The following is a 15,796-nucleotide window of genomic DNA, read 5'->3' as shown; positions in this document are numbered from 1 at the left end:
TCCAGAAGGATGCAAGAGACAAAGACATTTCAAGATGCAGGACACAAGACATGCAAGACTGCATTAATGGAGAGGATTGCAAGTACTCAATGGTCTTCCTGTGCCAGTCATCAAGCTACAGTCAAGATGAATTTTATTTCCATCAGGTGAGTAATATTGTGATTAGCAGTATCACAGGCCTGTAAGGTGTATGGAAAGTGGTATCACCAGAATGTACTAACCCAAAATTAAGAAGTACATGTGATACTTCAGTTTGCACAAGTAATTTCATAGTTTTGACTAAAAAAATATAAATGTTATTTTAATTTGTGACAGCAGTGGAAGGGGAGCCACACAGAGCAGGGCCACATGGTATATTTACAGGACAGTGCAACTCTCATATTTGTGGATTAGAGATCATAACTTTATACAGAAGTAGGGATTAAACTGAAGAAAACAATTATATATTTTAGAATTTTATTTTAAATCAGATGTCTGTTTCCAAGAATTCCTTTCCCCTGATGGAATGGCCATGAAAATTCTCCACAGGGCAGCAGTCAGACAGCTCATAGAAGAACAGGATGTAAAGATAGCAGGGCAATTGTGACCACAGAATGATCTAGATAACAGACATTCATTCTGTGATTGCTTTAGCAACAAGCAATGGCTGGCTGGGATAAGACACCTGAATGCCCCAAAACCAAAGCCAACAGTTTTCACACCAACTGTCAACTCACACCCAAGCCGACCATAAGCAGGGCTGTTTGGATTTCTCCACTGCCCACAACAGCCTCAGACTTGCCTACACAAACAAGAGATTTATTTTATATCAAGTGGAAACATTATGGAGATATACAAGACGACCATACCAGCCAGGCAGCTCTGAATGCTGACCACCACATCCACTGAAATCCACCTCTCCTTAAAAATCAAATCAGTGCTGCACCTGTGTATCCCTACCATAGGGAACAGGAAAAGGCTGTGTGGGTGGGTTCCCAGTACAGCACCATACAAAAGATGTCATATATGGAGAGGTATGAAATTCCATTTTCTTCAATGAAAACAGCAATAATATGTGAAAATCCTAGAGGGGAAGAGTGATAAGAACCAAAGCAGAGATGAGGAAGGACACACAAACTCCTTCCCATGAGTAACTAAGGAATTGGGTAAAATCACAGATTATATATAATACACAAATTACAAGTATACTCATACAGTGATGAAATCATGGCGTTCTCACTGCAGCAGGTAAAACATTAGTGTGCAGCAAAAAACAAGCATATGACATGCTGTGAGTCACTCAATAAACAAGTGCAATCTTCCTAGCTGGGATAATTTTTTATGGATTTAAAACAAAAGTCAAAGGTATAGGTTACAAACAGTGGAAATCATTTATCTGCAAGATGCCTGTAGTATGAATTGAGTGGTTAATAACAAATTAGATAAGGTTTGTCATGATTAGCAAACAGGAATCAATGAAGAGTGCAGGGGTAGTGATGCATCATCCTATGGTGGTTCAATCATGTGAAAAGAAATGCAGGTGAGGTAATGAAAACACAAGTAAGGGAGGCGCTTTTATATTATAAGAGTGGGAGGATGGCAATAGAATACTTAAGATAGAAAACTATGAGAAGATAAGACTGGAGAATATAATGATGAAGTATATGGAGAGAATTAAGTGCAGACTCCTGCTACACTAATTTCTATGCAGAATTCCAAGAACAGGCATTGTAACAGATGAATGGACAGCAACCTAGGAGATAATATTGATATTCCAAAATTTAGCCTCCACTTTCTCTACATGCATGAGACACAACCACCAACATCACAGCCATCCATAAAGCACTCATTTATATTTATTCTGATATCTACATCTTAAAACACTCACAAGAGTGTGACCGTAGCACAAATCCCTTGCTTCAATTGTTTCTGTCCATTCATTTCAGCTTTCCATACTACAGTACTTGATAATTGAAAAACTGACCTGTATTGATCCCTAATTCAAGATAAACATACAGTAAACAGTGACTACTTGGAAGACTAAATCCAAAACCAAATAAAACCATTGAGTCACACTGCCTTGCTTCCATCCCACAGGCACCACACTCCTCCCATGATGTGCTGCCACTCCTTTCCACCACTCAGAAAACAACAACACAGTGTCATGCTTCTCAGTTCTGTGTGCCACTCAAGGCCCTGGTAAGACTAATGCCTCATCCCTGTGCCAGCTCCCACACCTCCCTCATCAGGTTAGTCTTTGAGTCACTGGTGGGAGTACAAGTGGTGGTGGTGGTGTTCATGGTAGTAGTAGAAGTAGTAATGTTGGTTATGGTGATGTCTGTGGAGTTGGTGGTGGTGGTGGTGGTGGTGGTGGTGGTGATGGTGGTGGACCAGTCTGCCAGATGATCCACCGTGGCACACAAACACAATACTTGTAGTGGTGAGAATCATCTGTTGGTGTAGTGTCATGGAGGAAGGTGAGCCTGTGGATATCAGGGGGCTGGGATATTATCTGTGCCTCACACATGGTAAAATCCTGCTTGTTATTTGGTCTCTCTTGTATAGCAGATCCCAAGAGGAAACTGCAAAAATCTGGTAACGTACTGAACAGATATATTACATAACAAAAATGTTCTATGATCACATGTTCTTTTCTTAGTAGTTATCCATTAGGAGGATGACTAATGTAATGTAGGCAAGATGTGGAGCCAGACACACAGTCCTAACAATCAACAATGTCTATAAAGTTCTGTTCATTTATGCACTTCCATACATGTTAGCAAATACAATGGCAATGCAAGGTGATGTACATATGCAGCCATACAGCTTCCTTGAATGCTAGATTCAACATGAGAGCTGAGATTTCCCTTTCTATCATGTACTTCGGCAGTATGAAGTACACACAGTAAGAAACACCACATTTTGATGGTCTGATGCCTCAGTGTAGTGCCTGGACAGTCAAGGATGCCCAAAGACCATTCAGGCCTTAGTGATGTCTTATGGCCCAGCTGGTAAAGTGGTGGACTTGTGTTTCTATGAGTGTTGTGAAAGAGGTTCAATTCCTGGCAAAAGCTTTTCAGTACATATTTGTCATGCCTTCAATATATATTCCTAGACTCCAGGTGCAAGCTTCCATTCAACAAACTCTTAGAGCAAACTGTATCAGGCAAGTTTTCAACCAAAATCTCATACTCAATTTGCTAATAAAGAATAAATACTTAATCAATATTTTGAAGATGTTTACTAGAGTACAATAATAACTAGCGAAGGCACAAAGATTACTGCATAATTAGATATTGTACAAGTTTTTCTCTCATAATCAAATTCCTAACAAAACCATCACATTTTTCACACTTTAGCACACACACACACACACACACACAGACTTTGTAGACCTTTATATTCTCCATAACACATACAGGCATCACAACCACACCCTCACACACAAATACCACATAACATCCATACCTTAGCCCTAAATATCTTGCTTTGTATAACAATGAAGAAAGCAATCCCTAAGTGGAGACTGTATTAGGCATGAATATAAATTTAAGAGAATGTTTCAGTGATATAAAGAAATTGTTTCCCAAAAATAGAACCAATAGGGGTGGTTTAGAGACAGAGGTAGTGCAAATTTCATAAGGAAACTGGATAAACATGTGCTTCTCTCAAACTGCATCAACTTAACAGTGTAGTCCCCATTACATACCTCAACATCCCATTCTAAAAACACACACACACACACACTCTCACCTCTATTTCCTTGCCGTCTCATAATTTGCAGTGAACCATTCCACTGTCTCCTTGATCCCCTGCCTGATAGGAGTGAATTTGAAGTCTGGCAGGTATGATCGTAGCTTAGTATTACTGGCAGTCTTCTTGAATTGTCCGTCAGCCTTGGAGGTGTCATAAGTCACCTCACCCTTGAAGTCCATCTCCTCCACTACCATCTCAGCCAGTTCCTTGATGGACACCTCATCCTCCTCATCAACTACAGTACAGTACAGAAAAAAAAAAGGCTTCATTACACATGGGCTGTGTGATAATGTTGCATAATTCCATACCACCATTTGCAACTAAACTGATGCTGAACTTATCAAGCTGCAAGAGTCTACATTTGTAAACTGAGAGATGGCTAACTGCTGCCATATATTAATAATTCATGACTTTTATTGCTCTTACTACCTATGTTTTATACTAATGATACAATTTGAGTGTTTCATCATATTTCATATATACTAAAAGGTATTAATAATCGCACACATTTAGGTCCACCATGAAAATAAGGGATTAATAAGGAAAACATATTGGTTGATGCAAGGCTGACGTTGCTGTCAAGTACGTGAGAGCCAGGCAGCGGAGCCATCACACCTCCACCACCTCTATCCCTTCAGTTTATTGCCATTATTATTACTTTACTGGTGACTACTATTAATTATACTATTCAATTAAAAATAAAGTAGAAACAGTGTTTGCAGACATGGCAAGGGTGTGGTTGTAGAGTTGCCTAATTTGATACACGTGGTGGCAATACATACTGCCTTTGCATCCAATGGTGAATTCTCTTTGTTAACCCTTTATTTTTCATGACAGCCTTGAATGCTGTGATTACTATTGCATTATAATTCAGAATAATGCAGAAATCAAAGTCAAACACATTGAAAACAGTCTTTGTGAATACATGGCAGTAGCCAATCAGTGCTCTGCTTACAAACATGAGTACACTCCTGCAGCTCACTTGGTTCAGCTTCCAGTGAATAGACTATAATAGGAAAAGATAGCAATTTAAAACAAAAAAAAATTCAACCTTCATTACTCTGGCTTGACATACCAGACAGGATGATGGGAGAGATCTCCTCATACTCCCTGGTGACCCAGATCATGAGCCGGGCCAAGTCAAGGGAGTAGATGAACTGGCGGCGGGGCTTGCCAGTGCCCCACACTGTGAAGGGAGTGCCATTCTTCTTGGCCAAGTAAACCTGCAGAAGGCAGCACAATGAAGAAACACAGCAATGAGGGGAACACAGTAATACACTAACACAATACATGAACACACCAATGGGTGAACAAAGCAGAAAAGAACACAGCTATGGGTGAACAAATCAAAGAACAAAGCAGTGGGCAAACAAGATAATGGGTGGCCAGAAAATTTATCAGATATGAGACATTGGCTCACATAAATACTTACACAAAAGCAGCATTTTCTTTCCTCAGAAATAAGACATATTGATGCATGATGATGGCTTTTTAGGGTTCATTTTCGATCTGGATAAAATAATAATAGCTATCTTGGGTAAATATTTGCAATAGAAACACAACATTAAGGAGACAACTGTCATGATGGCAAGGCTTACAAGATGTGTTTAATGAACTAATGAGGGAGGATTCAATATTTCATAAAATAAATAAATAAATAAATAAATAACAATTCTTATTAGAGGTAAATACTTACAGTGGAAACAATGTATTGAGGATGTGGTAGTGGTGAGATATAAATGGATGCATGAAAAATTGTCTGATCTAATCAGTTATCCACAAAAAAATAATTGCTATCTGAGGACAACACTTGTAATGGAAGCAAAAATGACGAGGAACAGATAATGAATGCATGGAAGAGATGAGATGAATGTGGATGAATGTATGGCACACTCCTTAGTGCACTGATGAAAGCTGACACATTATTTATGAAACAAACTGACCACACACTAAACTGTGACATTGAAGACAATGAGAACAAACACACAAAGCACCAACCACCAACCTTGTGGATGAGGCCAGTGAGCACATGCCCATCCTCCACATTGTAGTTGTCATAGGGGCCGTAAATGTTGGTGGGGATAACCGAGGTGAACTTGCACCCATACTGCTCATGGTACACCCGATTCATGACGTCAATCATCCGCTTGGCCATGCTGTACCCATAGTTGGAAGAATGAGGAGGCCCATTGTGGACCTGAGGAGGGAAAGAGCAGATGTTGTGATGGCTGAGTGGCTGACTGTTCTATGGAAGAAAGGGTTTTGTGAAAGCTCTTTAAAAACTTTCACTCTTAAAAGTCAAGGGTAACAACGCTCAAACAGGAAGAAGCATTATGGATGTCTCTGTTTTCATAGTCTGCAATATTTCTACCTTCCATGAGCAAAGCTTGAGCTTTCTGATCAGTGCACAATCCACAAACTAACAAATGTACAAACTGTTACAGTAAAGTGAGCATAATACATCATGAAATAATCTTAGACTACATGTACATATTTAGTAAATACTTTAGTAAATGACTTTATGTGTAAAGGACATTGTCCAAGGGCACAAAATTTGCAGAGAAAGGAGAGGGACACTTACCATAGTCTCATCAATGGGATAAGTGGTCTTGTCTGGGAAGATACAGGTGGAGAGGCAAGAAATCACTTTCTTCACACCCATCTGGTGGCTCACCTCCAACACATTAGTGTTGATTTGCATGTTGTTGCGCTGCAGGGGAAAGTGACACACTTAGAGGTGCACTTTCATACAAGGTCAAAAAGTACCTCACAAAACATTAGGTATTTAACAAAAATAAGTACTGCTGGAAAGGGAAGAGAAAGAATTTGGAATTGCTTCATCATTGGAATATTGACAAGCCAACTGGCTGTGTATAATCTTTGGATGTGATGAACAAAAACTATCCTTAAGGTTGCTACAAACTTGCTGTATCTGAAGAGTGATGACAGTACTAAATAAGGAGGAACAGGGAACAAAAGAAAGTAAAGACAACATGAATGATAGAAGACAAGGAAATGAAGGACAGAAAGGAGACAGAAGAAAGATGGGAAAGGTTACTCGCCCAGAACTCAGTCAAAACAAAAGAAAGTAATGACAGCAAGAAAAGCATAAGACAGAAAGAAATGAAGGACAGAAAGGAGACAGAAGAAAGCTGGGAAAGGTGACTCACCCAGAAGTCACAGTTGTACTTCATGTTGCGAAACAAACCACCAACCATGGCAGCCAAGTGTATGACGTGTGTTGGGTGATGTTTCTCAAAGACAGCCTTTGTCTCGTCCATGCTCCTGCAGGGTGAGAGGATATCCTTACTTGTGGCCGTGTGCTGATGGTCATTACACATAAAATACTAGTGGTGGGAGTGATGATGTGGCAGAGTTAATATGTGTGATGGTGGTGGTGGTGATGGAAAAAGTTATTGGTAAACTTAACACTACTATTTCAATTTTGCTGGTCTTTCTTTCTTTATGGCACCGACTTCAAAATCCTCAATCAGTGCATACTACCTTGACAAATGCATACGTAATTAATAATTAAAAGTAGTCATTATTCAAAACTAACTAACATACTGCATAATTTTCAAAGAATAGCTAATACAAATGTCAAATCAAATAACATTGGATAAAGAAATACAGAATCAGCAGATACAAACATAAGATTGGCATCCTTGGAGCTGAGAAATATCCACTTCTCTCCCGGCCGCTGGTCCTTTTCCACCATTATTCTGATGGCATTGCCCACCAGGCCAGAGCCACCCGTCACCATCACCACCATCTCCTTGCCTTCCTCACTCATGGCTTCACACTGACACCTGTGGACACAAGACTTAATATACTGCACATCAAGGGAGATTAGAGAATGTCCACTACAGTTAGTGAAAAAAAAAAAAATGGTCACACATGACAAATCCCCACGCCCTGGCACTATGGCATATTTTCTGGTTATCAAAATTACATATAGGTTAGGGTCCATGGAGGGATCCAGAGGAAGCAAACTCCTCAAGCTTGGGAGTGATATATAGTTTGCTAGATTCAGTTTTGAAATGTCTTCCACTGCTACAAAGCAATAAAGTGATTAGAGTGAAGTCCTCCCTCTCTTTCCCTATTAAAGGATTGTAACTGTAACGTGGCAGTTAGGAAAATGTTATGGTGAGTCGCATCTACCAATGGGGTTGTGACTCGCGCCGAAGTCCGTGGGTTGCGTTGATGCAGTATGTGCCGCGCCGCGCGCTCACAATTGCTATGGTGATGCAGGAGGGCCAGTGTGGCTTACGACACTGCTGACGTTTTTTAGGAGGATACTTAAATTACTATGTTGTGCCAAAAGAAAAAAAAAAAATGTTACGTAAAGAAAGAAAAGGAAAACATCAACTACTGGCGAACTGCGCCGCGCGCAACCCAACTGAAAAGGCCGCAGTCTGACTCCCCGTCGGGGAGCGCGATTGCGTGGCAGTTACGAGCTATTCCAGATAAAGCAAGATACACACTGTACCCAGTGTACACAATGTAGTGTTCACATTCCCCGCGCCAAGACATTTGGAATTAGACTGACTTGGTGCGGCTGAAATCACCGGCCTGTTTCATTATTTCCACCATGGCATATAGCTGGAGAACGTAATGATGCAGCCTCTCGAATGTACTGCATTTGGCAAGACGAACGCTGTCGGAGCATGTGTAAGTGACTATATTTTTCAAGACGAATGACACCAAAGCCATTTTAACTGAATGTCTAACGAGCTCCATAATCGCGATGGTAAGATAATATATGTAAGAGCCTGCATTGTTCCCACAGTATTTCTGCACCTACACCAGCGTTGGGAGTATCGTCCCCTGGCTACAATATATTAGTTAAGTAATCACACTTCAGATCTAACGCAGAACTATAACTGTAGCCAAAGACGATCTCCGCATGTGCAGAGAACGTTAGAAAATTTCACCTCAGGCTTTCATGCAGCATGAACACACTAAATGGATTTTGACCATTCATAAGAATTACAACTTCAAAATACTACGACGGTACAGGTGTCATCAATAACACCGTCTGCTGCCCGACCAGTTTCATTATCGAAAAACTTGGATAGACACTACCATTTGGATGCCAGCAATTTGGGGTGCGGGGGGATGTTCGGAAAATAATATTGAAAAGTACAAAACCAAACCTATCAACTGCCTCAGTCCCGCTGCAACAAGGAGCAACTGTAGCCTTACAACTTCATTACGTAGATGGTATTACGAGTAAGAAAAAAATGGGGCCTGGGACGCTCCCACAGAGGAGATACGGCAACACGTATTTTAGTAGTAGTAATAGTAGTAGTAGTTGTTGTTGTTGTTGTTGCAGAGGGAGTGTCACAGATTTGAGAGAGGGAGTGTGAGGTAAATTTAAATTATGAGTGTGAGGTAGTTTTAAATATAACAAGCGAACTATCAATACTACTACTTAAAACAATGGTGAAAGACAGCTGAGTGTGTATGCCGAACTAATTAGTTTATGCTATTATAATTATTTCGAAAACGTTGCGTGTAAGTAATGACAACAGACCTCTGATAGGTTTTACATGTTCATTATTACAGAACGCTTGACTTCTGATCTTTCTAAAATTTCTGATTGGGGCAGAGCAAACTTGGTATTGTTCAATGCCTCAAAAACTCAATTCCTCCATCTATCAACTCGACACAACCTTCCAGACAACTATCCCCTCTTCTTCAATGACACTCAACTGTCCCCCTCTTCTACACTGAACATCCTCGGTCTGACCTTTTCTTATAATCTGAACTAGAAACTTCACATCTCATCTCTAGCTAAAACAGCTTCTATGAAGTTAGGTGTTCTGAGACGTCTCCGCCATTTTTTCTCACCTCCCCCCCCTGCTGCTAACTCTGTACAAGGGCCTCATCCGTCCATGTATGGGGTATGCTTCACATGTCTGGGAGGGTTCCACTCATACTGCTCTTCTAGACAGGGTGGAATCGAAAGCTTTTCGTCTCATCAACTCCTCTCCTCTAACTGATTGTCTTCAGCCTCTCTCTCACCAACGCAATGTTGCATATCTAGCTGTCTTCTACCGCTATTTTCATGCTAACTGCTCTTCTGATCTTGCTAACTGCATGCCTCCCCTCCTTCCGCGGCCTCGCTGCACAAGACTTTCTTCTTTCTTTCACCCCTATTCTGTCCACCTCTTTAATGCAAGAGTTAACCAGTATTCTCAATCATTCATCCCTTTCTCTGGTAAACTCTGGAACTCCCTGCCTGCTTCTGTATTTCCACCTTCCTATGACTTGAATTCCTTCAAGAGGGAGGTTTCAAGACACTTATTCATCAATTTTTGACCACTGCTTTGACCCTTTTATGGGACTGGCATTTCAGTGGGCATATTTTTTTTATTGGATTTTTGTTGCCCTTGGCCAGTGTCCTTCCTACATAAAAAAAAAAAACATAAGACGAGATGTATTCGCCCCTGACCAACTCCCCAAAAATGTTATTTATTTATATATATATATTTATTTATTTATTATTTATTCATATTCTACCATTTTTTTTTTAGGAACGATGGCCCAGTCTTTGTGGAAAATTAATTTACAGTCGAAATCTTCACCAGCTCGGTTCTCCAAACTCACTAGCATCAGACACTGCATAATTATACAGCAGGAGCGTCAGGGAGGGCGTGGTGGTGAACACAGGCCGTGGTAGGAAGACCGATCTCTCACACACACACACACACAGATTTTTTTTCCTTTTTTTTTTTTATCACGGCTATAATGGAAGTAACCTTAGCCTACTAATTATAAGACAATCACAATTTATTTACGAGCAAATTTTTTTTTCATTATGTACTTAATGAGATTAACAATGAAATTAAAGAACCGTATTAATATAAACCTAATCTAACCCTCTGATAAAAACGCTTATATTCAATATTATGCTATCAGTGCAAACCACTAACACACCCAGCTTGTATCCACTGGTTCTGCACAAGGCAAGCAAGTAAATGTACACAGCTCACTCTCACTCTACTAAATCTATAACTAGCATTAATTTCAATGAAGCGCTGTAATTTACCTGCAGATCCGAGGTACCCCAGTGTTTCAAGCAATTTCCTTTAGACTAGCCGAACAAACAGGGTAGCCAAGCAGGTGAAACAAACACACAGACACCCCTTACCTAGCTGCAGGCCGGGGTGAAGAGAGGGCTGTATTGAGCTGGCACCCTGGTATTGTAATTACCTTGCCGCACCACCACCACCACCACCAGGCTGCGTTGGGTACACACGCCGAGTACAGTCAGGTGTTCAGTGTTCAAATACAGGTGCTCACAGGTGTCTACGTGGCTGTCATGCTCACGCTTGCCGGCCGCTCTGCTGCGTCTGCTCCTCTTCCTCCTCCTGTGACCTGTTGTCAGTTGCCTGTTCCTTCTATTCTTCCTCCTGTGACCTGTTCCCTCTCTTCCGATATTCTTGTGACCTCTGCTGCCTGTATCACTGGAGCAAGACGAAATGTACACCAGAGCCTTGTATCAGGTTCTACAGTATATTGTCAAGTGAGTTAACGCTGATTTGTAAGCTTCATCCAAACTTCATAGGAGCGCAGCTTGGGGTCAGTGTTTACTTTTCGTTATCAGATTTATCAATACATTTTGATTAGATGTGCATTGATACAAGGCTGTGTGTATTGTGTATGGTGCATATGGAGGCTCAGTGTGGAGGTTTGGAGGAGCAGCAGTATGATTCCAAGCAACATGGGTCAGTAAATGACACTCGTGGAGAATTTGGGTCCCGGGCTGGCTTGGCCCTCGGCCTGCTGGTAAGAATTGCCACCAGTCATGCATTTCTGTTGCAGTGTTACTATATTGGGCATCGTGTGTGTGTGTGTGTTATCTAAGGAAATGCAAACCCCTCTCTCTCTCTCTCTCTCTGTAGGCAAGATATATGAAGAAAAAAATGGAAGAAAACGTCATAGTGTGAGGGATTGTGGTTGGAATATTGTCACTAAAATAAATAAATCAAATTATATATATATATATATATATATATATATATATATATATATATATATATATATATATATATATATATATATATATATATATATATATATATATATATATATATATATATAATGCTTCCAACCTTTTCATATATGTATTCAGGGGGGAAATGAGAAACAGCAACCAAAGGAGACAGGTGGTGGAGTGCAGAGGGAGGGGAGGAAATAAGGTAGAAGGGTGGATGAGAGAGGTGTAGAAGGAAGAGTGCAGAGTGAGTTGAGTGCAGAGGGAAGTGAGAGAAATCACTCAGAAGTGACTTACATGTGAGGGAGGGGGGGAAGGGGGATTCTAATTATAATTATAATAAGGGAGATTTTAATTGTAATTATATTAAGGGGGGTTTTAATTAATATGATTATAAATAGAATCTACCCTGTGATTTTAATTAATATATTTATATATAAAATACAATGTTCTGTGATTTGATTAATGATATATATTAAATATATATATATGTCCTGTTTATTATAATAAATATTAATCTGCCCTGTTGTGCCTTTAATTATGCCTATTATATTAAAGTTTAGTTGGACCAGCAGTCATTTAACAACACATTAAGTTTGGTCAGACCTCAGACCAGTCATTATGTCACCAAATGGTCAACTAAATTGCTTATTGGTCACAGCATTGTTGTTTATTCTCTTTAAGACACTACTCAAAAGACTCTCCGGAGAAACACAAAGCACATCCATCAGGAGAAAAATTTATTAAAAAAAATAAATAAATAAAAAATAATGATCATAGTTGAGGAGTCCGGAGGACTTGGAACACACAGCAGCTCATGTACCAGCACCAGCCAGCCAACACCGAGTCTTACACACTTGTTGCTTAGAATAAACCTGAATACAAAGTCAATGGGATGACATGAGAATGCGGTCTTTTCTTCCTTCCTCCTCAGCTTCTTCCTTCCTCCTCAGCACTGACAAATTTTTTCCCTCCTTTGATTGATGTGGGGATACATGCAAGGCTGGCAGGACTTCCCCAGGAGTCGCAGGACCTGTAAGCAAGTTATAAAGAACAGACCACCTCATAGGATACAGTAATATTTGACAATATCAATTTAATATTTATAGTACTTATTTTATGAAACAAACCTGAGAATCCTGCACTGTTATGAAGGAAGCTTGTCAGTCTGGAATGGGGATGAGAGATTATTATGACTATCAGCTTGGCAAGGCTTCCATATCCCACCATTTCTCTCATTTCATACCAGCTTGGCAAGGCTTCCATATCCCACTATTTCTCTCTTGAAGGCTTCCATATCCCACCATTTCTCTCATTTCATATCAGCTTGGCAAGGCTTCCATATCCCACTATTTCTCTCTTATTTCAAGAGGTACTGAGATCTTAGATATTAGCTTATTCTTCATAAATTTATAGATGTGCTTGTAACATCATATTAATCTGCAAGGAAGGTTTAACACCAAGAACTGAATCCTGCACACACAGCCTAGACTAAAGCCTCACACACCACCCTTGGCATCCACTAGTTCCTGGCCAACATGCTAATCCCACCAACACGGCACTGCTAGTTTGTTGCTTGACTGGAAAGATGGGATTTGTCTCAGAATTTCACCTCATAATTTAACTCTGTATTAGGACTTTGATCCCTATGACCATCAAGAAAATGGACAATTTGGTTGGGAGAGGAGAAAAAGATTTGTATGCAATGAGAAATTGAGGACAGGAACAAATGCATGGGAAGAAAAGACGTAGCAATGAGACGTGAGAAGGAAAAATAAAAAAGAGGATATGGAATTTTATTAGCTAGGGCTATTTTTAAAAAATGTGGTTTTTACTAAAAAAAAAAAAAAAAAAATGAAAGGTTATAATTTAGTCACTTCAGTTTTGTCATACCTATTCATACTTAGCCAGTGACTGCAGCCCTAAAATAACCTGAGCAACTCATGTGAAGTGAGAATCCTTATTCAGTGACCCTGGTGCACAATTCAGTACTTGAGTTATCCTAATTCTATAATAACCAAGAGTGCAGAAGCAGCATCATAAGTAATAGTAACTGCAGTAGTAAATGGTAGTAATAGTAGTGAGTAGTAGATGTGGCAAACAGTAATACTAAATAGTAGTAGTAGTAGTAGTAGTAGTAGTAGTAGTAGTAGTAGTAGCAGCAGCAGCAGCAGCATCACCATCCCCAGCAGCAGCAGCAGCAGCAGCAATAGCAGTAGTAATGGCTAAATAGTGGAGCAGGTGTGCGGCTCACCTGCTCACCCCTCCACCTGCATACCTGTGAAAACAACACGATTCAACAGTTCACACTAATAGAAACTGGATACCTGGATATGTTCGCACCTGCAGTAGTATCAAAGTAAAACACATTAGTCTTGAGCCATCTGTTTGAGATAAAGAGTTCTTTACAACAGGTCATCAATGTTCTAATTATACCCGTCTTCAACTACCATTTGAATTTATTTTTCTTATAATGGAGCAAGAATGTTTTAAGTTCCGTATTTTTTCAGTGTTTTAAGTTCCGTATTATTAAACATTCTTCACCACTCTTAACAGCTTCTAATGGTAGTTATTTTTTATTTTTTTTTTTACGTCTATTGGTTTTAAGATACTGCATTGAGTGAGATAAAACACTCATAACTTTTTTTTTTCTCTCCATGGTCTTTAGTCTCAATTTGAGAATCCTTAATTCTCTTAATCCTTTTTTGTTGTTCACTTACTCTCCATGCAATTTCTTCTCTTCCTCCATACGACTGTACAGACTGTGAACTCTGCTCTCACCACAATTATTGCCAAATACCAAGAGATGAATAACCAGGTTCAATAGCGTTTCCTCTTTTATTAATGTAGAAACCTTGTCAATTAGATTGTCAATAAAACTCAATTTGATTGTCAATAAAACTCGTGTATTATCACTAAAACCCGTGTCACTAACTAGAAGTATGGAGGTGTTTCAGAATATAGTCCTGATTCCTATCACACACACACACACACACACACACACACATCCTGAGGGGTTAACATAATGAAAAATAAACGATCCTGTCAAATAGTTCAGCACCGTGATGACTCTTGCTTCATTGCTTCATTCCCTAAACCTCTGAAGCTTCGTAACTCAAAAGGACACACACACACACACACACACACACACGTATAATTAGATTTCGGTCTTGTAACGCTATAACAAATAAACACCATTCCTTTCTTGGAACTGAAACTATCAAATAAATGAATAACTCGCAAACGACTGATTCAGAACTCTTCGAAAACCAAACTATACTTCTCTAAAACCTGAACAACCAAAATGAAACTCATAATCAAAAGATATAATTTTGCTTTTCATTTGATTATTAAAGATAAGGACATAACAATATCATTGATGAAAACATAAACCACCAATTCTCTAACAAAGTAATAGTGATAGAATTATCAAATATTTACTTGTAAGGGCATTCGATAAGTTCTAATTCTACATTAACACCATTACGCCTAACCATATAATTCGACCTTGATATACACATACCTGGAGAGTGCACGCGAGCCGCTCACACAAATGTGCCCTTTCCTGTCCACGTCCCAGAAACAACTGACGCGGGTTTCTCTACCCACTTCACCTTTCTCCTCTCCTCCTCCTCCTCCTCCCCCTTTTTCTCCTGTGGTGGCTCACTTGTTTCCTCCTGATCGTCTCTACCCTGTTTTCGTGTTTCCTCTTCCTCCTCTCTCATTCCCTCCTTTTGTTTTCCATATTCTCATTATTCCCTGGTTCTTCCCTCTCTCCCTCTTCTTTTTCTCAGTAGCACATGAAGATAAGTTACGAATTTAACATCTCCGTGTGTGTGTGTGTGTGTGTGTGTGTTCGCATTTACCATTAACGCATCTGTAATGATCGTCAGAGGGTGACTCACGAAGCGGTTCTAGCGAGTCATAGCTATGAAACGTGGCATAGCTAGGACCTATTTTTTGTCTTATGATGTTCTGTAGCTCCTGGAGTGTAGGATAATCCCTCTCATCCCCACCACCACCACCACCACTTACCACGACATGCCACTTGAAATATCG

The 15,796-nt window shown here is 39.8% G+C and overlaps 1 protein-coding gene and 1 long non-coding RNA gene across 7 annotated transcripts; both read right to left on the bottom strand.

The window, feature by feature from the left end:
• Positions 1 to 444: 444 nt before the first annotated feature.
• LOC135091361 (GDP-L-fucose synthase-like) lies at positions 445 to 11,470 on the bottom strand. 6 transcript variants are annotated; one of them, XM_063988939.1, is made up of 8 exons: positions 10,892 to 11,470; positions 7,386 to 7,544; positions 6,906 to 7,020; positions 6,317 to 6,445; positions 5,741 to 5,932; positions 4,811 to 4,958; positions 3,733 to 3,970; positions 445 to 3,012 (listed from the first exon to the last, which is right to left on the bottom strand). In XM_063988939.1, exons 2-7 carry the CDS (start codon positions 7,526 to 7,528, stop codon positions 3,735 to 3,737), a joined length of 963 nt encoding a protein of 320 aa, XP_063845009.1. In that variant the 5' UTR covers positions 7,529 to 7,544; positions 10,892 to 11,470; the 3' UTR covers positions 445 to 3,012; positions 3,733 to 3,734. The 6 variants fall into 6 exon arrangements, with proteins under 6 accessions (XP_063845009.1, XP_063845011.1, XP_063845007.1 ...); XM_063988941.1 differs by having other exon boundaries at positions 445 to 2,430; positions 10,892 to 11,469; XM_063988937.1 differs by having other exon boundaries at positions 445 to 2,462; positions 10,892 to 11,468.
• Positions 11,471 to 12,488: 1,018 nt separating this feature from the next.
• Positions 12,489 to 15,386, bottom strand: LOC135091363 (uncharacterized). Its single transcript, XR_010262479.1, has 4 exons — positions 15,261 to 15,386; positions 13,848 to 14,015; positions 12,868 to 12,905; positions 12,489 to 12,770 (listed from the first exon to the last, which is right to left on the bottom strand). It is a non-coding gene; the product is annotated as an uncharacterized LOC135091363 (long non-coding RNA).
• Positions 15,387 to 15,796: the final 410 nt, after the last annotated feature.

The sequence above is a fragment of the Scylla paramamosain genome, chromosome 37 (genome assembly GCF_035594125.1).
Source record: "Scylla paramamosain isolate STU-SP2022 chromosome 37, ASM3559412v1, whole genome shotgun sequence".
Taxonomy (NCBI): domain Eukaryota; kingdom Metazoa; phylum Arthropoda; class Malacostraca; order Decapoda; family Portunidae; genus Scylla; species Scylla paramamosain.
The sequence above is the reverse complement of the archived record's forward strand: the minus strand, read 5'-3'. Positions and strand labels throughout refer to the sequence as shown.